At 52.3% G+C, this 21,456-nt stretch overlaps 8 protein-coding genes across 8 annotated transcripts; 3 read left to right on the forward strand and 5 right to left on the reverse strand.

Annotated features, from left to right (window-relative positions):
* Positions 1–85: 85 nt before the first annotated feature.
* On the reverse strand, positions 86–4,159 carry BJX68DRAFT_266277 (CHAT domain-containing protein; the record flags this gene model as incomplete). Its single annotated transcript, XM_071045461.1, has 1 exon — positions 86–4,159. One exon carries the CDS (start codon positions 4,157–4,159, stop codon positions 86–88), a length of 4,074 nt encoding a protein of 1,357 aa, XP_070899806.1.
* A 1,045-nt stretch (positions 4,160–5,204) lies between these two features.
* On the forward strand, positions 5,205–6,301 carry BJX68DRAFT_275346 (uncharacterized protein; the record flags this gene model as incomplete). Its single annotated transcript, XM_071047833.1, has 3 exons — positions 5,205–5,347; positions 5,406–5,591; positions 5,654–6,301. The coding sequence occupies 3 exons, from the start codon at positions 5,205–5,207 to the stop codon at positions 6,240–6,242; spliced, it is 918 nt and encodes a 305-aa protein (XP_070899807.1). The 3' UTR covers positions 6,243–6,301.
* Positions 6,302–6,577: 276 nt separating this feature from the next.
* Positions 6,578–7,102, reverse strand: BJX68DRAFT_266279 (uncharacterized protein; the record flags this gene model as incomplete). Its single annotated transcript, XM_071045462.1, has 1 exon — positions 6,578–7,102. The coding sequence occupies one exon, from the start codon at positions 7,100–7,102 to the stop codon at positions 6,578–6,580; it is 525 nt and encodes a 174-aa protein (XP_070899808.1).
* Positions 7,103–7,773: 671 nt separating this feature from the next.
* BJX68DRAFT_254930 (SMP-30/gluconolactonase/LRE family protein) lies at positions 7,774–9,056 on the reverse strand (the record flags this gene model as incomplete). Its single annotated transcript, XM_071042954.1, has 3 exons — positions 7,774–8,286; positions 8,349–8,808; positions 8,890–9,056. 3 exons carry the CDS (start codon positions 9,054–9,056, stop codon positions 7,774–7,776), a joined length of 1,140 nt encoding a protein of 379 aa, XP_070899809.1.
* A 1,961-nt stretch (positions 9,057–11,017) lies between these two features.
* On the forward strand, positions 11,018–16,420 carry BJX68DRAFT_236230 (P-loop containing nucleoside triphosphate hydrolase protein). The gene is made up of 16 exons (XM_071039972.1): positions 11,018–11,254; positions 11,312–11,846; positions 11,897–12,126; positions 12,178–12,457; positions 12,505–12,738; positions 12,801–13,546; positions 13,605–13,767; positions 13,818–14,111; positions 14,174–14,297; positions 14,366–14,437; positions 14,487–14,537; positions 14,586–14,650; positions 14,699–15,317; positions 15,369–15,449; positions 15,530–15,904; positions 15,959–16,420. The coding sequence occupies exons 1-16, from the start codon at positions 11,033–11,035 to the stop codon at positions 16,185–16,187; spliced, it is 4,320 nt and encodes a 1,439-aa protein (XP_070899810.1). The 5' UTR covers positions 11,018–11,032; the 3' UTR covers positions 16,188–16,420.
* Positions 16,406–16,948, reverse strand: BJX68DRAFT_266282 (uncharacterized protein; the record flags this gene model as incomplete). Its single annotated transcript, XM_071045463.1, has 1 exon — positions 16,406–16,948. The coding sequence occupies one exon, from the start codon at positions 16,946–16,948 to the stop codon at positions 16,406–16,408; it is 543 nt and encodes a 180-aa protein (XP_070899811.1).
* Positions 16,949–17,467: 519 nt separating this feature from the next.
* Positions 17,468–18,670, forward strand: BJX68DRAFT_236235 (ankyrin repeat domain-containing protein). The gene is made up of 2 exons (XM_071039973.1): positions 17,468–17,946; positions 18,020–18,670. The coding sequence occupies exons 1-2, from the start codon at positions 17,516–17,518 to the stop codon at positions 18,531–18,533; spliced, it is 945 nt and encodes a 314-aa protein (XP_070899812.1). The 5' UTR covers positions 17,468–17,515; the 3' UTR covers positions 18,534–18,670.
* A 1,693-nt stretch (positions 18,671–20,363) lies between these two features.
* Positions 20,364–21,426, reverse strand: BJX68DRAFT_236236 (uncharacterized protein). The gene is made up of 2 exons (XM_071039974.1): positions 21,113–21,426; positions 20,364–21,052 (listed from the first exon to the last, which is right to left on the reverse strand). The coding sequence occupies exons 1-2, from the start codon at positions 21,342–21,344 to the stop codon at positions 20,499–20,501; spliced, it is 786 nt and encodes a 261-aa protein (XP_070899813.1). The 5' UTR covers positions 21,345–21,426; the 3' UTR covers positions 20,364–20,498.
* Positions 21,427–21,456: the final 30 nt, after the last annotated feature.

Here is a 21,456-nt window from a genome sequence, read left to right on the forward strand (position 1 = left end):
GCTTTCCGCCAAATTTGTGCCAGCTACTAAATTCCAAAAAAGAAAAAAAAAAAAAGAAGAAAAAAGAAAAAGCAGTAGAATAGTGTTATAGATCCACGCCACCATCAGACAAGCCATCCGATCTTTTGTCTGGTACAGAGCTCCGGATCCTGGCACTTCCACGTCCAACAAGAGCAAAAGGGGCCCAGTTGCATGGAGAGGCAAAGTCGAGTCGTCCATCGGCTATTTTCTCTCGTAATTCATCCAGGCAATATTCCAGGTCATCGAAATTACCTGGCGGCCTAGCCCTTGTGTTCTTGGTGGCTCGCCAAAGTGCCTCTAACTCGTCGACTAGCGCACCTGCCCTTCGTTTGTCGAGCCGGTAGAAGGCTCGAACGGCTTGATGCCAGGCGTCCGCCACAGAGAGTTCAATGCGTGAAGAAGCATTCTTGTGTGCAGATAGAACGCGATAGAACAAATGCATCAGCAGCATGGTTGCTCCGTCGGAGACTTTCCATAGACCTCCAAGAAACGCTTGCGCGCCAGATTGAAGTACCGCATGTGCGAACCCGACGAGGTCGTCTCCAGAGCTGATCTCGCCTTTACCACTCAGGCAGCAGCTAAAAACCACGAGGGAGGCACTGCAATCTATTTGGGCCATGTCGAGGACACGAAATCTGTTGCCCAGGATTGTGGATTCCCAGGGGGAGGAGTAATTCTCAGTACCGTGGGATGCAATATGCATGAGTTCAGCTTCCCTCATAGCCTGCATGAAGCCCTCGGCGTTGATCAGTTCTGCGCCAAGGGAGTCGCAGACTGAGACCACTTCAGGGCCCACGTAAACTATCGGGTTGTCTTCATCACAGTCTGCTACCGCGCAGATCCTGGTGCCCGGCCGGGACTTGGCTGCCTTTTCAGAGATGCGTTGGAGAACCGCCAAGCTCGGTACCTGGTAAATAGGCTTTGCGACGACCAAAGGTTCGTCGTCTAGCATCAATGCGCCAAGAGGAAAGACGTTTAGATATGAAGTAGGCACAAAAATGACAGTGTCACTCGCACGGATATATTCGGCAAACGGTTCGATTAACTCGGTCGAGATCTGTGCCGATATAAAGCTCAGGCTCTTCCTCAACTCCGCCGCCTCAGTGCAAGTTAGGTCCTTCTGGAAGGCTAGAATCTTTCCAAGGTAGCCAACAACCAGTCTGCGAAGTGCGTATACTCCGAGACTGGACTGGTGAACAGATTGAATACCGGAAGATGAGATGCACATAGCAATCAGGCCACTCATACAAATGCCAACTTCAATGACAACCGCGTTGGGAGGAATTGCACTGAGAAGCCGATGGATATCTGGGACGAACATGGTGTTTTTGAAAATCTGTGCTGCTGTTTCGTTTCTGTACTTGAGAGCTTCTTCGACTGGATTGAATGTATCTGGAGGGATCCCGAGCTCTTGTGCGACTTGTCGGGCTCTCTCAGCAACATCGTGCTCACCCCCAGGTTCACACTGAGAGTGGATCAAGGTGGCAAGCAAGCGATTTCGGGTTAACTCTTCCATCCAATCTTGGAGACTCTCAACACTTGCAGAGTCGTGCGCCTGAAGTATATCGAGTAGCGATCTTGCTCGGCCTCGCTCAAGGAAGATGAGTGCTTGATCTAACCACGAAGATGTTGGCAGTCGGTACTCTCGTGGACTCCTGGCATCATGCCGCTGGGACAGCGCGAGTGAAGTTCGAGCGAGCCCGCAGAACAGCTCTGCAGTGTGCAGTGTCGAGTACGCTCTGCGTCTATTGTCGGGGCTTGGGATCATTGCTCTCATGTTTTCAACCTGGTAGAGAGCGGCTAGATAGCTCTCGAGTGCGGCGCCCAGGTTCGAATCCCGTTCATGGAAGGCACCGATGGAGGTGAGTAGTAGCCAGCTGTCTGGTCTTGGTTCTCTCCTCAATCTATCACAAAAATCAGGCAACACGATGGCGATATTGCTCAGTATGGCAATTCCTGCGTCCCAAGCCTGGGCCAAGAAGCACATGGAGATGTCCTCGTCCGCAATATTCCTGCGCTCCTGTATGGCGTGCTCTCGAACATCACTTGGCACTCCTCTGCGAAGGCAGTAGCTACCAATGTCCTCTGGCATATCTGTGGTAAACCATTCAGACAGAAACTGCGGGAGAAGCCATCTCATTTCGTCCACCCGGCCAAGCTGTGCTAGAGCGGGAATCTTGCGGTCGAGCACTTCCCTTGCCCTCAATCCATCCTGTGGCTCACAGCTGGAGACAAAGGTCAAAAGCTGGGCATCGGCTGCGTCCATGTCTCCTCTCCCGATTGCCTTGAAACAATGGTCGAGAGTCTGGGAATAACGGGCCATAAACTCATTTCGTGCTTCATATGTTTCCATCATGTGAGCCAGATCAGATTCACCACACCCAAATAGTGGGTTATTGAGATGGCGCCGTGCATCAGCATCCAGAGGCATGGATTCGAAGATATTGGGACGCTTTCTCGGTTTAAGGCGATGGCGCGCTGCATCCCATTCCAAACGTAGATTCTCGTTTCCGGTCATTGAACAGACGGATCTGACCAGCCCATCAAACCCGACCATGATCGAGGTCCGTAATGTATTAAAGTGCTCAAAACCGACACCGCGAGAGAAAAGGGCATCGACATGTGCGATTGCACTCTGTAGAGGTCCGGAAGGATGGATTGTCTCTCTGGCTTTTGCTTCCGCGAGTGTCCAGTTGTGTGTTTGTCTGAACAGTGTGATCAGAGCCTCCGCTGAAAACAGAGAGCCGAGCCGACTATCCAATGCCTTGTGATAAGCAGTGGCACATTGACAACAGCCAACAGCCACGTCAGTGTTCCGATAGAGTGAGAACTGGAAGTGAGCAAACCGAAGCATCAATGTTCCCAGAAAATGCGACATTTTGATACTTTCTGTTTTGCGCAGCTCGGTCCCTAGGCGTCTTGCTGTATCAACTGCGACACCATATTGCCCGCGAGTACAGTTAAGTAGAGCGAGATGGCAGGTAACTAGCTGCTGGTTCATGTTGTCCTTGGCAAAAAGCCTCAGCGCTCTCGATAAATCTTTCTCTGCCTCTACAAAATGCGCACAGTCAGCTCCACCCTGGGATCGAATCCCTTCTGCGTGGTGCAGGCAGCCCCTGCGCAGGTAAACGGCAGCTTGGCCCCTTGGGGCACATGCAGCCTCCATATAGAACAGGGCTTCGCTATAGCACCTTTGAGCTCTGCCGTTATCCCCGAGCTGTATGGTGGACTCCAAGGGGTCCCAGGCCACATTTGCCCAGCCATTGTCGCGGACTTCGCAGATCAAATTGAATGCTATCGGACTCGTATATGAGGGTGACAGTATGCGATCTCCTTCATTTATCTTGCATTGCCCCATTCCCGCATAGTCGCTGACACTTTCATACTCGGCTTGCAGCTGGGTAAAGCCGGGGTGGTCAGTTGAAGCTCCTTTCGCCCAATCGATGTCGGTGGACATTCTGTAAAGCATGTTGTGGAATATTGGATTCCCCAATTGACTGATGCAATCTACTAGGGTCTTGGACCAGTATGGAGCTTGCAGTTCTGTAAGATTGAGCTGCTCTTCCTGGGCCTCTGGCAGGGATTGAGTAGTAACAAGTGGTGTGAAATTTGGGTGTGCGAGGTAGGCAAAGTGTAAAGTATCCAAAAAGGACCACACGTCCAGAATTAGTGCCTGCTCCAGCCTCTCGAGCAAGCTGGCAGACTGTGCAGCACATATTGCTTGTCCGGCTGCTTTAGCTCGTGTGTGCAGGGCCTTCAAATTAGAAGTGTCTTCCCTCAGCTGTTCGTACGGATCGCCGGGGATCATTGCAAATCGAATGGTCGTAGGGCGATGTTGCAGCATGGCAGCGTAGAATTCGTACATCTGGCCACGCAGGATCCACATTCGGTCGAGCTCTTGATGCTGTGAGGCTGTGAGGCTTTGGATGTGCGCACGGGCCTTGGTGAAGTCTCCTGAAAGCGTGTGGAAAATCGCTCGGAGTAAGATCGTCCTCGCTCTCTCGTTTAGCGAAGACGACTTTGAGACCACATCCTGCTCGAGAGCCGAAATGTGACGGTCGGCATCCTCGTAGCTGCCACGATACTCGTCCGGCAGGATGGACCCTCCAAACACCTCACAGATCTCCATCAAATCCATGGTCACTGAACATGTATTTCAACCACCAACAAGCAAGGAACTGTGGAAAAGACTTGATTAGATACAAGAGGTACTGGTTGCTGCATGAAAGAGGATCAATGATTGTTGTAGGTCGATCAAAAGGTCCGTAGCAAGGATGGCGCTTTGATGCACGTTGACTTGCTACACCGCTGCGATCGCACAGTTGAAGCACTGCGTATGCGGTCGGGTAATCCGAAGTCCAGAACGTGTCCGATATATTCAAAGACTCGCCCATGGATCGATAACATCACGAGACTTTGGCGCTGTTTCACTCTCTGGGCCCTCTCTGTATCAACTGCCACGCCTGCTGACAGTATAGACACCGTTCTAGATTGCCACAGCGATTGGAATTACTCGGACGAACCATAACAGTATGTGGTTGAGAGGATCGAACATCTCGGGAGAAACGCGTTGGCAGATCTATAGCATCACGACACCTTGAATCAGTAAAAGACAAACAATTCAAATATAATACGACCTTGGGATGATCCTATCCCGAGGCAGGCCGCGAGCTCTACCAATTCAAGCTATTGCAGATTCCTACTACTTTACTCGGTGGATCATCACTTAGTATGCAGAGGGTCCTGTAAATCTAGTGCTTGAATCAATTACCGCGTGGCTCGATAAGTTTTTGTTTTAATGGCCAACTAAACCTCGCCCCCATGGAACCCCGGGGGCGCATCATGGAACCCGCGGAAATAGTTTGGGACTTGAGGTGAAAACGGAGTCTGGAGGGCAACGCCACCGGCTTTCCGTGGATCCAACAAGACCGGAATTTGCCGAGCGAGCAATCGATGAACGGCCCTTGGCATCCTTGAACAGTCGTCGTTACTGGTGGCCAAGACAGCATGCAACCCAGCCACGATCATATCGACCGTCTAGCGGCTCCTATATCAACTATGTTAATTCTTCCGCCAAGTCACACAATTCTCTGAAAATGGGCCCATACATAACGATAAAAGAACGCTCAATACACTGGTACTGTAGGTAAAGCCAATCCTTTCGCGGCAACTAGTCGAACGACATGCCTGGAAAAGAAGACCGGCACTACTATCTCTACGGGTACGGCAAGAAACCGGAGCAACTACGTCTTGGCCACCTGTGCTTTGGAACATATGCCGCAGCTACAGATGATTCCCTGTGGTATTTTCCTGGTGAGGAGCTTAGGTATACGACACCCCCTTTTCCAGCTGATCTGCTGCAGTCCGGCTGAAATGTATCTTAGCCCAGATGAACTGGAAAAATGCGCATATGTGGTCAACATTGCCAACCAACTATTTGGGACGGACCCGTCCGTGAAGCTATCGGCTGATATAAATGCGCTCGATCTCATTACGCTGGGATCCTCCTTTTCAAAGTCACGCATGACATTCTTGTACGCAAAAACAGGACGCAAGATTGAGCTGCAAGAGTATGCAACCTATTCTCACGACCTGCGTCCTTTGCTAGAGATGGAGCTGACATGGAGCTCAGTCCCCGAGCATTCCTCGACGAAAGGGTATTGACCAAGGACAAGTGCAAGAAAACTCTCGAGAGGTGGCTCGTCGTGGCCAACCCTAGCCTCAAGACAGTCTTCACCAGCCCTAAGATTTGGTACCTGACAGGGCTTTACGAACTGCAAGATACCTTGAGTTTTAGCACCGCCAAAAGCACAATTGGAGCCCGAGGTGGCATATCGGCCGACGTACTTGCGCTCCTTGGGGCGCCTGTAGGCGCCCGTGCAGACGCCGAAAAGGCCAAGTCCCAGATCCAAAGCGTACAGATCAAGGAGCCACTTGTATGGGCGGCAAGGTATCAGCTGCTAGATGCCAAGTATCTGTATCTTAAAAAGGACAAAGCTTTGCCTCAAAGCCTGGTGTGTCTTGGGCCCAAGGCATTGTATTCCAACGACTTTCGAGGCGAGGGAGATAATGCGAACTACGATGAGCTTTCCCTCCTTGAGCCTGGACAAGAGTCCATCTCGGACGGCCCAGCCAGCGATGCTGAGGAGTATTGGGACGAAATCAAAAAGGCACAACACAAATGGGAAAGAAGGGAAAAGAGCAGGAATTCCCCAATCTAGGCTAGTTGTACTCTGGCCATTGCAGTATATATCTTGAGTTTCTGCAAGTACGATTATCGGGGACTAACTACCTTGATTCCTCCGCCGTTACCATGTGCTAGCAAGCTATTGCTTCCGGGCCCATCCATAATGTGCTGCTTCCGGCACTGTAAACGCATGAATGAGATATGATTCGAGAGGAATGTAGGCTTGTTACACATACTAGTTGAAAAAAGAATAAAAAAAAAAAGGAAAGAAAGCGAGACGATAATATGGATAATTAGTATTCAGGCAATAGCTTCCAGCTAGGTTGATAAATCTCAAGTGTTAAGCAAAGACAAGCCGCAGAATGGAACCTACTTCTTGCTTACCTTCTTCAGGAGACTCTTCTTCTCCTCCTCCAATCTCTTCCTCGAATCCTGTTTCGACTTTTCATTTACCCCCCTCAACACCTCCATCATCGCTTTTCCATCATCCGCTCTCAGCCTCCCCCGAGCAACATCATTCTCAATAACCTTGCACTCAAGGTCCGCAATCTCGCTGAGAGCATTGTCCACGACCCGCTGCTTTTCCGCAATAATGCGATCAACATCAGCCGTGGTCATTTCCGCTGCGCCTTCTCCATTGGCCGGCTCTTTGGGCTCCGGACTCTGTCGCTGCACTTCCTTGGTGAGATTATCTTCGCGGGCCGCGACGAATGTCGCTGTAGCTGCGTCAGTAACCTTACCTCCGCTTTGTTGGATGGACGTCCCTAACCGTTCCAGGGCTCCGGCATGGTCGGTCCAGAGGGGGCAGCACTTCAGGGTGCAGTTTCCTTGCCCTGCGGGTGCGAAGACTCGGCCGCATTTCGCGCAGGTGGTGGTGTTGTTGGTGGTGGACATGGTGATGGAGAAGGTATGGCTGAGAGAAGAATGAGTTGAGTCTTCTCGCTTGATATCCGATGAAGAAGCAGGGAAACTTGGGGTCAATTTATACATCGTCCTTTCGGGACAGTCCCTTTCAGCACAGTTGTTTGTAGAACAATTCATTGTACAGGAGGTCTTTGTGGGTGTTCATTGTATGTGTCTTGGGCCCCTTTGTATGGACGAAGGCGATTGTTACTTCCATTACTAGCAACCCCAATGAGCGAGTAACGAGGTTTGTTATTACTCCGTCAGACAAAGACACCTATTCTTAACCGGCCTCTCATCCCTTCTGCTCGGGGCTAGCCACTCAAAAACAGTGTGAGGGCTTCTCTACTGCTCCCTCACCGTGTGGCGCTGAACCTTCACTCGCATGAAAGCCGTCCCCTGGTAGACTGGGAGTGCAAAGGCGCCTACGTGTAAATCATTAATGCTACTTCGTGGCGTTCTCTCCGGTTCCTCTTCATGTATTTTATCGAGAGCCTTTAAAGTATTTGTTACCGGGCTCTGTCTTAAGTCGACCAGCCCGGGCCTTGATATCGATCCGGCTTCATGCAGATGCGTCGCCTTGCCTGCTTAACATTTCATAGACCTCTCAGCGTTCCGCGGTAAAGAAGAGGTATTGGGGCCCAACCAACGGCCCAGATACCCTACCAGTCCCGGTCCAACCTCTCCCTAATCCCCTTGACATGCCAAACACCTCCCCGCCCAACAATCCAGAGCTCATTCCTGCCAAAGCTCAGACTAACAGCCAGGTTCTCTCCACCCCCGACGCGAATCGTCCCAAGAGTGAACCCCGACTCCGGATCGATAACATCTACGCCATCGCCCGCACCACAGAAAATCCACCCGTTCCGCGAAACGCGTACACCATCGTAAAAGTACGAGATCGGATTTGACAGCAGCCGCTCGTTCGAAAGCACCGCGCCGGACTGTGAAATGTCGAATGCGGACAGGGCTCGCTTCCCATAGGGTGTTTTTTCCGTGGGATAGTACTTAGAGACGCCCGTGTCTGGTACATAGAGTGTCTTACCATCGGGCGATATGGCAACGCCGTTCGCGTTGCCGTCGGTGATGTGCACGGGTTTTATGCGGAGGGTTTCACGCTCGACGAAGTACACGGTGGGGTTTGTTGGGGGTGTGAAGTCGACGATGCCTCGACCCTATAAGTTCCCCATTTAGTTCAAAGGCAAAGGAGGTAGAGGTTTAGTGTTTATCAACATACCCAGGCAGACTTTGAATCCGTCAAGTAAAAGTTCCCATGGGGATCGATCTCCAGGTCATTGAATCCAGCGAATGGCTGGACGAAGTAGTTGTTGAGAATCACCTCTTGCTTCCAAGATTGCGGGTCGATCTTGACTAGTTCGCCAGTGCCTTGGTCGCCGTATCCGTCGGTGACAACGTAGAGGGAGTGATTGCAAACGACGCATCCATGTGCATTGTAAGTTGGAGGATCGGTAGTGATCTTTCTCAGTTCATTCGTGTCAATGTCGAGCAGGTACTGCCACGGATGCGTTCCATTGTCACCACCCGGCGGACCCCACTCGACGAAAAATAGCTGGTTCGTATCCTCAATGTAGCAGGGCGCTTCGTGTGATTGGAACGCTAGTTCCTGGACGTGCTCAATTGTAGCTTCTGGCCCGAGGATCTCCAAGAATCGCTTGTCGTACGCGACAAACTCTGTACTGTTCAGGTACGCAAGCCGAGGAGGGGGTCAGCAACATTGAATTCATGTCTGAAAAGACATGCAAAGAACTGAAGCTCACATTTGTGATAGGCCGGAGTCGGAAACATCGTCTGTCGCCCACGGAGCTTCCAACGCGGATCGGTTGAATTGGCCAGGAAGCGCAGCAAGGGCCGATAGGGAGACATAAGCCCATTTTGCCGCTGTGACGTTCATAAACGCAGGGAGCGAATTCAAATACTCGTACATGGCGGGCGAGTGTATGATGCTGATGGGGAATATTGCTGCTCGAAAGTGGGTGGCCAAGGCGCATTTTATAACATCCCCAGATGGGTGGCCTCCGCAAAAGAAATTCTTGGATCCGGGGATGCCGCAGCCCTACATGCGGAGTACTCCAGAATTCGCGCTGGCTCGCGAATAATGGTTTCCTGCTCATGCTATCTGTGTATATGTAATCTAGGGGGGACGGATTACTCCGGATTCTCCACCTCGTGGCCCCGGACACTCCCCGGCGCTACTCCAATCTCCAACTCGGGAAAAAGATGTGCCCACTTCCTAATCTCATTCCTGCGCCGACTTCCTCGCCGTGGAGGCCCTCCTTTAGACCTGCACAGGGGCCGAAAATATCGCCCGGGACATGTAGTCAGAAGAGACAATTTTGAGGTTGGTCGACTGTGAGGAGCTCGCGTGGATATGCTGCTGGAACGGCTGATCAATAGAAGCGTGGGGTGCGCCCATATCTACACATTGACCACGTTCTGCTCACTGGAATCATTCGCAAACCTCATTCCCCATATTAGAGCTGCAGGAGAGCAAGCCGTATGCAGCGGAGTGGCCCGCCTCGGACTCTACCCGACTACCCCGCGCAGATCCTCCAGGCTAACCAAGAGCATCTTTTGTCCAGCAGAGTACTACCTAGTTGGTCGGCGGGTGTCGTATACTATAATCTCAATGCGATACCAGCAAGAGTTTTGAAAAGGAAGAGAGATAAACTGGGTCAACAGGACACAATCAACAAGACCAACGGCAGAGTTTGGCCGTGGACCCTCCGATGAGGAGGCATCTTCCCTCGTCCAAACGACCCAAAAGACCGACCTCGTTCTCCGGAATAAGCTCTGAAAGCTGACTGGCAGGAGAACGGACAAGGGACGTTCATCTGATTACAACCCAGCAATATAGCCAGGGACCTCGCAAAAGCTAAACATTTCCGCGCGGTGAGGGACCAAGGGGTCTCCCTACACAACGAACAGGGAGCAAACAGTGAGCCGCTGCGGATTTATGCTCTCCCAGCACTCACCCAGCTGACAAGTCCTCAAATCAGACCGCGTAGCTGAAAACCGAGCGGTGCAGTGGTGGTCGTAGCTCCTTGCCTATATTGTTCACACATGCGAGGAAGGAACAGCCAAGGGCCTGATGATTGCTCCTTCCCTCCGAGGTAGATTAGGTAAATGAAGAAGGAGCGACCCAAGATCACAGTTTCCGGAACCATGACAGGATGGAGCGGCCTAGCCACACAGTGTTCGCGGATGAGACTAATTGCAGCCTTTTGTTTCAGGCGCGGCCATTTCCATCGATAGGTAGGCATAACTATCAGTTAAAAGCCAAGGATAGGAATACGTTTTATGCTAAGAGCTCGCCATACATCAGTGCGAGGATGTCTGACACGAGTTGATATCCGGTTTGCGGACGCACCGGCGGACCTTGATTTAGGGGCAACTAAGGATTTCGGCGCGGAGCTGCTCGCCAGAAAAGGCATCCGGGGTATTGGAGTGGATGATGTCTTCTGGGAACTGCCACTACTGCATGTAGCTAATGCGCATCGACGACTTGAATTCAACTGGTTTTTACCGGATGTGTCTCTTTCATTGGCTCGGGGTAATCAGTTCCTGGATGCTGGTTTATTGGTCCCATTGTCCCTCCCCCTGCAAGTGTCCATGCTAGCTGAATCGGTCTGTTGCTGCCTATCCATGGCCACAGCCCGGAGGCGCTAAATGGAAACAAATTAAGCGATGGCCTGATGCGCTACCCCAGTCAGGCTTAGAGCCCACCAGCACAACGAATGGCCATGGAGAACACCGAGACTAGGATCCCTTGGGCAGGCCTTGACTGTCGTAACGTACTGTACCGGATCTGATAAGGCACAGTTCCGACCCCTCACCTTTTATTTGAGGCTGACATCCCGAGTTTCTGAGCCTCAGTTTTTCCCCTCTCCCCCACGTCTCAACATGGCTCCACGTTCGCCGCCATGCCCCATCACCGTGGATCAGTCTTTTGGGCCCTGGGCCAATTCCTGTCGGGGGGGATTTGACTTTACTCTCTTCTTCGAGGAGACTATCCTCGCCATTCCTCTCTTGTGTATTTTTCTTTTGGCTCTGCCGCTGCGCGCATGGCAGCTTAGTCGGGCGCGGTCGAAAGTCAAGAAAAGTCCCTTGCGAAACACGAAATTGGTGCGTTTGAACAATAAAAGTCTCTTTTCAAGCGCTTAGTAATTGATATACTGATAGATCTTGTGCTTCGGTCTGATCGTGCTTGAAGGAGTCCAGCTTGTGCTCTGGGCAACTTCGGGCTCTTCGGTAACGCGAACAACAGCCACAATCCCGACTGCGGTTCTGTCGCTCACTTCAGCAATCGGCCTCAGCATCGTATCGTGGTTGGAACATTCTCGGTCGATACGCCCATCTTACATTATTAACATTTATCTCTTCCTCTCTGTCTTGCTCGATGTGGCGCGAGCTCGGACATTGTGGATGCTCGGGCCACACAGTGCCATCCCCGCCGTTTTCACCTGCTGTCTCATTCTGAAATGTGCAATGACTATTTCCGAGTCTAAAGAGAAGAGGAAGATTCTAGTTGATGACCTCAAAGAGGTTCCAAAAGTGTCGACGAGCGGGCCGTTCAACCACAGTGTTTTCTACTGGTTGACCTCGCTCTTCCTGCATGGATATAAGAAGCATCTTTCTCTTCAGGACCTGTATCCACTGAGCTCTAGCCTCAAGTCTGAGAAGCTAGGACTCGGCCTTCAAGATGCTTGGGACCGCGGTATGTCTTCCTATGCCCAGTTGAATCTCTGGTAGCTGACGTGTTATTAGTCCCGGATAAACAACGCCCCAATGTGCTGCTACTAACCTGGTTCTGGGCGTATAGATGGAAACTGCTTCCCGCTGCAATTCCGCGACTGTTCATGACCGGCTTTACCTTTGCTCAGCCTTTTTTGGTCACCTCCGCCATACGTCTCGCTGCATCGCCGATCAATGAAGAATCTAACAATCATGCTTACGGGTTGATTGGCGCATATGCGCTCGTATACGTGGGTATAGCTGTAAGTCACGGGCACCCCCCTATTGCGGGCTTTTATCCATGACCTTCCCAGATATCGACCGGGCAGTATGAATACCTCGTCACCCGACTAAGCGTTCTGCTGCGAGGAAGCATTACTCCTGCTGTCTTCAAACACACCCTGCAGCTTCACCTGACCGACACCAACGCAGAGGACTCCCTGACCTTGATCAACACGGACCTGGAAACGATCGGACAGGGTATTCGACTTTTACATGAGCTCTGGGCAAGTTCCCTCGAGATCTGCCTGGCCATCTGGTTGCTGGCTCGGCAGATCGGTCTCGCCTCGCTTGTTCCCGTTGGGTTTGCACTGCGTAAGTCACCCCCATGTCCATAGTCCCCGCGAGGCTGACTTGACTAGTGATGATGGGATGTGGGTTCATGATAGCAAAGCCTCTGGGAAAGAGCCTAGCCGACTGGATCCAAGCGTCGCAGAAAAGAGTTACATTGACATCAAAGGTTCTGGCGAATATCAAAACTCTGCGACTCGCCGGTGCAAGCCGACCCATATTCTCCAGGATAGAAGACCTTCGCGCAAACGAGCTCCACATCTCGGAGCGATATCGTTCCTTACTTGGCCATGCCGCCCTCTTTGGTAGGACTTTTCCACTCCATGAAGTATACGTGGCCCACCTGCTAATGGAGCTAACCTCGTAGTAAACTGCGTTCCTATAATCAGCCCAATACTCATGTTTGCAGCTTTCGTCGGCATCGCAGCAAAGACGGGGGATGGTTTTACGATCCTGTGGGCTTTTACCTCCCTTTCTCTGCTCTCGATCCTGAACAACCCCCTTGCTCTGTTGCTTTCCAGCCTTCCTTCACTCGCTGCCATTATGGCGTCATTTACTCGGATCCAGGACTACCTAAATCGGAAGACCAGGGATGACTCTAGAGCCCTAGAAGCAGCAGCGAATACTTTGGCGAAGGATACATATCCAGGACTCCCGACCCCCACTGGACTTGAGATGCAGACTATCAATCACGAGAGCGAGTCGGAACTCGTGGCTCAAGTGCGAGGCCATGTTGCATGGTCCAACTCCACCGAACACGCAATCCACATCCCCAAGTGGGAAATCCAACGAGGAACATTAACTCTGGTCATCGGATCCGTGGGATCCGGAAAGTCGACTCTTCTCCGCTGCCTTTTAGGCGAGCACTCGGCATTCACCGGCGAGATCTGCGTCAACACCCGCAGCGTCGCGTTCTGCTCAGAGAATCCCTGGATTCCAGCTCGAACGGTGCAGGAGGTCATTCTAGGAGAAGAAGCATTTGATAGCTCTTGGTATGGCGATGTTGTAGAGTCCTGTGCGCTGCGTCAAGACTTTAGTGGCTGGCCGCAGGCCGATCGGACTCCGGTCGGGAGTAAAGGAGTTGCGTTGAGCGGGGGCCAGAAACAGAGACTGGTCTGTCCTGTCCCTATGTTTGCTTCTATGGGGCTGTATGACGCTAATGGTGTGCTAGGCCCTGGCGAGAGCTGTGTATTCTAGACGGAGGCTTCTCATTCTAGATAACGTGTTCAGTGGGTTGGATATGGGGACTCGGGAAGCTGTTCTTCAGAAGCTTTTTGGCGAGAATGGTCTCCTGAGGCAAGGCCAGATAACGACTGTTTTGGCATCATCCCAAGGTCAGTCATGGAATACGGTGCCAGCTCCACCAATACTAACATTCGGGTAGGTGCCGATTCATCTTTCGCTGACCGGATAGCTGTGATCAACAAGGACGGGGTCCTGGAAGAGCACGAAGCCTCCAGATTCAATCCGCAAGGGACCGACACATCAAGTCCTTCCGTCTCCACAAAAGAGCCTGATAACCATCTTCAGCATGAGCCACTAGATGAGCCGGAAGATGACATGATCCGGTATACCGACCTAGGTACATACAAGTACTACTTCAAGTCTGCTGGTCCGGTTCCATGCTTGATATTCATCGCTGGAACCATGGTCTTTGCCTTTTGTAACTCGTTTCCAGGTACGTACGCTGCCGCCCGTCAATGGGCTCGCACAAAATCACACTAACATGGCTTCCGGCAGTCCTGTGGCTCAAGTGGTGGTCTGAGGCCAGTGAAGTCAATCCCAACACACAGACGGCCAAGTGGCTTTCGGTTTACATTGCGTTGGGCGTCGTGGGTATTGTTGGCTTTGTCGTTGAAGCTCGGTATGTCAATCTAGTACCTAATCTGAGACCCATAACAGGTGTATGTCCCATTAATCTGACCTTCATAGCGAGCTGTTGATGGTGATCATTACCAACTCCGGTCGCTACTTCCATACCTTCCTCGTAGAAACGGTCTCCAGGTACGGGTTTATGTTGAATTACAAGAGGGCCGTGACTGATTTACCGCAGAGCTACCATGGGGTTTTATTCTACGACCAAGCATGGCTCCATTATCAACCGGTAAGAACTCTATTATTGTTGATTCGACTGATCCTAATCCCAAGACAGCTTCAGCCAGGACCTGCAACTTATGGACATGGAACTACCACTTAACGCTACAAATGCATCCGGCCGTACGTCCTCCTTCACCCCCTGCGCATCACTCAGTCTAACAACAACAGTACTCTTCATCTGCATCGCCCAATGTATCGTCCTCGCAATCTCTTCCCGCTACGTTGCAACCAGTTTCCCCTTCCTCTTCATCGTCTTCTACATCGTCCAACGCTTCTACCTCCGTACGTCACGGCAGATGCGCTTGCTCGACATAGAACACAAAGCCCCCGTCTACTCACACTTCGTCGAGACCCTCAACGGGCTCGCCACAATCCGCGCTTTTGGCTGGGAAGCACAGAGCACAGCGGCCATGCACAAAGTCCTCAACGACTCCCAGCGCCCATACTACCTCCTCTTCTGTCTGCAGGCGTGGCTGGTTGTGGTGCTGAACCTCATAACTGCCATTCTGGCGGTGATTATTATCTCCGTGACGACGTCGCTACGCCAGAGTATTGGGCCGGGATATATTGGTGTTTCGCTGACGAATATTCTTGGCTTCAGTGCGATGATTCGCGGGTTGGTTACGGCGTGGGTTGGGTTGGAGATTTCCATCGGGGCGATTACGAGGATTAGGCATTTTACGACTGTCACGAAGAGGGAGGGGCCGAGTTATACTCCTGTACAGGAGGACTTGGAGTGGCCGAGGGAGGGGAGGATTGAGTTCCGCAATGTTTCTGGGAGTTATGGGTGTGTTCTTCGAGATGGTTTTCACAGGATATGGCTTACAATGAGGAGCAGATCGTCCGAGAATGTCATCCGCGACGTATCCTTCTCTATTGAAGGAGGTCAAAAGATAGCTCTCTGCGGGAGGACTGGCAGGTATGTTCAACCGCATAACCCACAAGCCCTGATACCCGGGAGCGTCCACCAAATCCGCACACGCACTAACACACAAGTAGCGGAAAATCCTCCCTAATCCTCTCCCTCTTTCGCATGCTCGAAATCACAGCGGGACAGATCCTCGTTGACGGAATCGCCATCCAAACCCTCGACCCCGAATACGTGCGCACACGCCTCGTCGCCGTTCCACAGGAAATGGTCATCTTCGAGGGAAGCGTACGCTCAAACCTCGACCCGACAGAGACACTAGCGGATGCCGAGATTATCCAGGCACTAGAAAAGGTGCAGCTCTGGACACTGATCGAAAGCAAAGGCGGCCTCGATGCGAGCATCAATGGATCTAGTTTCTCGCAGGGCGAGCAGCAGCTTCTGGGGTTTGCCAGGGCAATGTTGCGCAAAAGTCGGGTTTTGGTTCTTGATGAGGCGACGAGCAGGTTGGTTTCTCTCCCTAATATGGACGTACCTGGGGTCTGTCTAACATGAAGCAGTCTGGACAAAGACACGACGGCACTGGTCGACAGCCTCGTAAAAGAGCACTTTGCGGGTTGGACGGTCATTAGTATCCTGCATCAGCTGGAGACGGTTACGGATTTTGACATGGTTGCCGTCATGGACGGTGGGAGGCTCGTTGAGTTTGATCAGCCGGGGGCTCTACTGGGGGAGGAGTCGATGTTTGCCACGCTGTATCGGCTCCATACGCAGCAAACTACGTCCTAGACTGCAGTACCAAGGTTCAAATTTGACGCTCTGCCGCAGCCTACAAGACAAATGGAAATTGCCCTCTGGCGCCTCATGTCCAACAGTGCTATATTGTCACAACACCGCAGAAACAATCTAGAGACAATCTCGGTATAGAACAAAGGGGGAAACTGAAAATTATGCCCCAACAGGCCCGCAAATGTACTGATAATCTTCACGGCTCAGCCAAGGGCCATTCAGGCTTGCATCGGTCTATCTTGAATATATATCGTAGGCTTTCCATTGGCCATTCGTGTCAGCGAGGTGACGAGCACTGTGCCCTGACCCCGCCTGCTTTGATCAACCGGTACCTCGTAGGTTTGGAACATTGGCTTGCATCCGAGCTCTTGCAGAGACTCATACATGATTTGCACCTGGTCCTCCAAAGCCAGCGCGCCTTGAAACCACGCGCAAACAATGACCGTCTCATTGTCCGGGAACCAGCCCAACGGCTTGTAGCGGTCATGTTCCGCCTTAACTAGGCCCATCATTCGTCGGACATTTCTGTCGCCCTCATGCAGATCGTCGGATGTAAGATTCAGACGTGGGGGGATGTGTGCGAGGATTGCGCCGTGTTGCGAGGCTATGATGACGACTGAACAGGAGTTGAGGCCTATGGTGCCGATGGCTGGTTTGGTGTTGAACGCGACAAATTCCACGCCTCCCATGGGGACAATGAGGACCCTTTCTCCGTCGTCGTGCAGCTCCTTCAATAAACCGGCTGGGAGACTCAAAGACATTTTGTGAACCTGCGGAGGATATGTATGGAAGAGTAGTGGAGTGTAGAGCTTCCGCAAAAGCAATGGGGAATGGATGGCTTTATTGAACTATGACTGCTGGGTGTCAGAACGGATAGTGGTAAGAGGGATGCTCGTGAAGGAATGGTTTGGAGCGAGCGGCGAGGATCTTATGGAGGTCGCTGGCGCCCCTTTGCTTCTTTTCTAACAATAGATGTCGAGTGAGGGAAAGGGATGATGTAGCCGCCTCTCAACCATGTTGGGCAACGGGCTGTTTCAGCCTTTTGTTGTGAGCGTATCGCCCCCCACCCCTGCTCTCAAAATCCAGGCGCTCATGCATCCCATGCTGTACGCGCCCAGGCTACAGGGCCAGGGCTAGTTGATCACATGACTCATTTTACAATATCCTCGGTATATAATACACCTGTATTTACGGAAGCTGACTAAGTGCAGGCACGTGCAGCTTCCATACGGCTTCCGCAAGTCTCCCCATTTCCCCATTTCCTTCCTCTTTCCACGACAAACCCGAACGACGCAACTATTTCTCCTCCCTGTATCGCTTGCCTCATCATGTCACTCGAGGCTATTGCTCCGCCGCCAATGAATGGGCCGCCAGTCCGATTTCTCGCTCATCCACCAGGAACGGGGTTGGGGCCCCGTGTCGATCGCCTCCCCAGCCCCGACCGTGAAACGCCGCGCGAGGTTCTGGACGAGATGATGTCAGCCTGCGCCGCGAGGGACTTGCCCAGGTTCAAAGCCATGTTCGACATGTGGGCTCCATTTAGATTCGATATCTACGATCTTTCCAGGATTATGCGGCTCGCTATAGAGATGGACTACTCCGAGCTCATCTCCACCTTATTAGCGCAAGGGCAACCGATCCACTTTGGTCATGCCCAGAGGGCAGTGTGGCACCGGTCGAGGAAAGTCCTTACCGCCTTCCTACAGTATGGGTGGGATATCAACGAGATAGAATGCGAGACAACGACTTCGGTGCTAGGGTAAGTCACCTTCTTCCAAGCTGGGATTCTACCCCTAGTGCCAAAACGTATTACTAACTTGGTAACCCGCTAGCTTCGCCGTGCAAGACGAAGAAATGACACGATGGCTCCTCGACCACGGCGCAGATCCGAATCAGCAATCCTCCGTAGATCTCACCCCCTTATCGTGGGCCGTCGAAAAAGCCTCCCTGAGCACAATCAACCTCCTCTTCGAGCGAGGCGCAGACGCCCTCAAAGGTGAGCCCCTACATCACGCCATCAACCGCAAGACAGAAGTCGTCGAAGTCCTATCTCTCCTTCTTGAGAAAGGCGCTCCTCTAAATGGAAAGCAATATGAAAACCACCCCAACTCGTGGCGACTGTACTTCTTCATGGGCTTGGGCACAGCGCTCCACCAGGCGTCTTGCCTGGGGAATGTTGATGCAGCGCGGTTTCTGCTTGAGAAGGGTGCTGATGTGTCGATTATCGATGCGACGGATCGGACACCGCTAGATTGGGCTGTTAAGAACGGGCACCAGGAGATTATCGAGATGCTGGAAGCAGCGGGGGCTGAGAGGGGACCTCGCCCTCAACCACCTCGAGAATGATATTTATTGCGTGTTTACTATTGCGTTATTTCTGGGCGATATGCGAGCGATGTGTTTGAAATGATAGCGTTAACGTTTTGTTCAACCAGTTTTTGCTGAATCCTACTAGGTGAATTAAGCATACGTGATTTGAGGTGAGAAAGGCTCAAACACAGAACGTCCTGTAGACCAAGTATGACCACCACAGCCAGCCCGCAACAAGCGATGGTAGCGTACCCTTGGTACATATAAATGTGGCGTTGAGAAGCTTCCCGCCTCAAGGCCAACAGCCGCCCGGTGAACACACCAGCACAGGTCCTTGGTATCTATATATCAATATACCATATAAATTCAGGTCTCCGGCTCAAGCTCCAGCAGCCTGACAAACTCCACCTCCAACATCCCCATTAACAAGATCCGCCTGCACCCCCCGACCCACCACGCCCATAGTTCACATGCAACCCACGGCTCCTCGACCACCCCAAAGAATCCGCCATCCGGCGACGTATTCTTATACTCCTCGGCCTCCCCAAAACCACTGCATTGCGCTCCCCACGCACCCCCAAAAAACCCCATCCGGTGACGCATTCGTATACCCCTCGGCAGCATCATGGCTGGCAAAGAACTTCCGATATCCAATGTCGAACCCCGTGGCGGGGACGGAATCAAACCCCCCAACGGTTGCGTCGGCGCGCAGCTGGACCTGCGTGGTGTCCGGCTAGTTGGCGTCGTCGATGTAGAAGACGGAGCTGGAGCCTCGTTGGCGGATTCTGTACCGGTGGCCCGAGGTTATGCTTCGGCCGGCCTGCGCAATCGTGGAGGTGGGTGCGTGGCTGTCTTTTATAGTCGAAGGGAGGTATGTTATGTAGTGAGGCTGCCGCCTACCAAGTTGCGTTGGGTCCGTTCGCGAAGGGAAGGTCTGTGTGTGCTGTGGGAGCTTGAAGTCTAGTAGATTTAGGCTGGAAAGAACAGTTGATTCGGCTGAAAAGAATGCCTGGATCAGGTACATCATTAGATCGTCACTCGACGCAATATAGAAACAGATCGCAGGTAGCCACTCGGTATGTCCCCTCATGCGCGGCGGACTTGACTGGTCGCATGCCAGGGTATGGTTTGCGCCATGGTCGCCACAGTGCCCGCTGCGCCAATATCTAATGCTTGCCGAGCAGAACACATTGTCGTTCTTATTATCTCCATGGATAGACGACGCAGGCTGAAGCAAGGAGGCAGCCACACACTTCTTGCCTTAGACAAAGAATAAGTCCCTTGGCGAGGGACAGTGAGAGCCAGAAAATGCGACCCTTGTACAATCACATTAAAGGAACACTACTCTACCTCTTGCGACGGAAAGTGTATGGACCGTTTAGAGCGTGGCGGAAGTCCCCATCTATTTTGTTGATATCTTGTCCATCCTCAGATATGCCCATGTTCTTTCCCGGTTCTTATTGGTATGCAGAACAACGCCCATCCGCGAGCGGGGTGCCTGTATTAGCACTAGGAGAAGATAGATTAATCTAATTCCTAATAGATCAGTGTCGCTTAGTTCCTTGCAATGGTTACTTGGTTACAATATGTCGAGGGCTTCAGTGAAGTATGGATCGTTATGGAGATATATACTTCCTCTACCTCGAGTATTTTAAGAGAGTATTCCGATCAAAACCAAGTTCCACGCCTGGAGACATCTATAACGAGTCGACGCAGGCCTTACTAACCTATGCATTCGCGGTACATATGTTGAATCCAAGACAGCATCCTAAACTATCCGTGTCGCGCACTCGGCTGCGCAGGGTTATACGCAAGTACGAAGGCGCCGTGACACACACCCAGGATTGGATAAGTAAGATGATGTACCATCGTTCATATCATTCAAGAAAAGCCAAACATTACAAAGTGGAAACATTAATGTAGAAATGGAAATTGGTATATACAGTCCTCATCCCTCACCCCACCCACTCCCTGTTTTCCCTCAGCGCTCCACCACCACACTTAATGAAGCTCCGAGATCCCATGCGGCCCATTATTAGCCGGCAACTCCTGCGGCCGCACAGGCACAGCCTGCAGATGGTTCTTATCCTGCACTGTCGGGGCAAAGGCCTCCTGCTGGTTCCCAACAGCCGCCATGGGTCCCGCCGCACCGAATCCAGCACCCGCACCGGCAGCCGCAGCTCCCTCGCCCAAATCTTTCGTCCGTTGTCTTCGCCGACGGAGGAACCAGAATCCGACGAGCGCGCCGACGACGAGCGGGATACCAACACCTAACCCGACACCGAGTCCGACGCCGAGATTGCTGTTCGAGTCGCTGCTTCCGCTGTCGGGGGAGTCGGTTGGTGTTGAGGACGGGGACATCGTGGTTGTTGTGCTCGTTGTGGATGTTGATGTGGATGTTATAGACGTCGATGTGGAGGAGGGCTCGGTGACGGTCGCGACGATGCGGACGGGGTCGAGGGAGAAGACTTGGGTCGAGTTGTTGCAGTCGCAGCCGGTGAAGCCGTAGCAGCAGAACAGTTCGCTGCCGCATGCGTGGACGCCGTTGCCGCCGTCTATGAGTAGGTTAGAATGCGACCTTTATTCTCAGAAAACAGTCATGATTGGCGTCGTACTCCGAATCTCAGCACACTGTGTCGGACACGAATCAACATCGCCGTCGATCCAGTCGGAGACGGAGCAAGTGTTTTGCCAGTAGGTTGGGTCGCTGTCGTCCTCCAGGCGGACGCAGAGCCCGTTACTGGCGCAGAGCTCGCCGACGCCGCAGCATTGGGCGGGGTCTTCGTCCTGCGAGCAGGGGTAGCGAGTGATGTCCTCGTTGCCGTATCGATCGTAGCATTTGGCCATGGCGATGGTGGTGGTGGTGGTGATGATGGTGTGTTGGGAGAGGGAGAGGGTGGTTGAAAGTGAGGTGAGAAAGGAGAAAAACAGACCGACTTGGCTGTGGAGAAGAGGGCGC

The sequence above is a fragment of the Aspergillus pseudodeflectus genome (genome assembly GCF_044049435.1).
Source record: "Aspergillus pseudodeflectus strain CBS 756.74 chromosome Unknown BJX68scaffold_18, whole genome shotgun sequence".
NCBI classification, from domain to species: domain Eukaryota; kingdom Fungi; phylum Ascomycota; class Eurotiomycetes; order Eurotiales; family Aspergillaceae; genus Aspergillus; species Aspergillus pseudodeflectus.

What these genes read in the sequence shown, in the direction of transcription:
- BJX68DRAFT_236230 (XM_071039972.1), top strand. Translation starts at nt 11,033, where the DNA reads ATGGCTCCACGTTCGCCGCCATGCCCCATCACCGTGGATCAGTCTTTT. An exon ending in TGGCCATGCCGCCCTCTTTG is followed by an intron (nt 12,739 to 12,800) that starts GTAGGACTTTTC and finishes CTAACCTCGTAG; the next exon opens with TAAACTGCGTTCCTATAATC. An exon ending in CTTTTGTAACTCGTTTCCAG is followed by an intron (nt 14,112 to 14,173) that starts GTACGTACGCTG and finishes GGCTTCCGGCAG; the next exon opens with TCCTGTGGCTCAAGTGGTGG.
- BJX68DRAFT_236235 (XM_071039973.1), top strand. Translation starts at nt 17,516, where the DNA reads ATGTCACTCGAGGCTATTGCTCCGCCGCCAATGAATGGGCCGCCAGTC. An exon ending in ACAACGACTTCGGTGCTAGG is followed by an intron (nt 17,947 to 18,019) that starts GTAAGTCACCTT and finishes GTAACCCGCTAG; the next exon opens with CTTCGCCGTGCAAGACGAAG.
- BJX68DRAFT_236236 (XM_071039974.1), bottom strand. Translation starts at nt 21,344, where the DNA reads ATGGCCAAATGCTACGATCGATACGGCAACGAGGACATCACTCGCTAC. An exon ending in ACAGTGTGCTGAGATTCGGA is followed by an intron (nt 21,053 to 21,112) that starts GTACGACGCCAA and finishes ACCTACTCATAG; the next exon opens with ACGGCGGCAACGGCGTCCAC.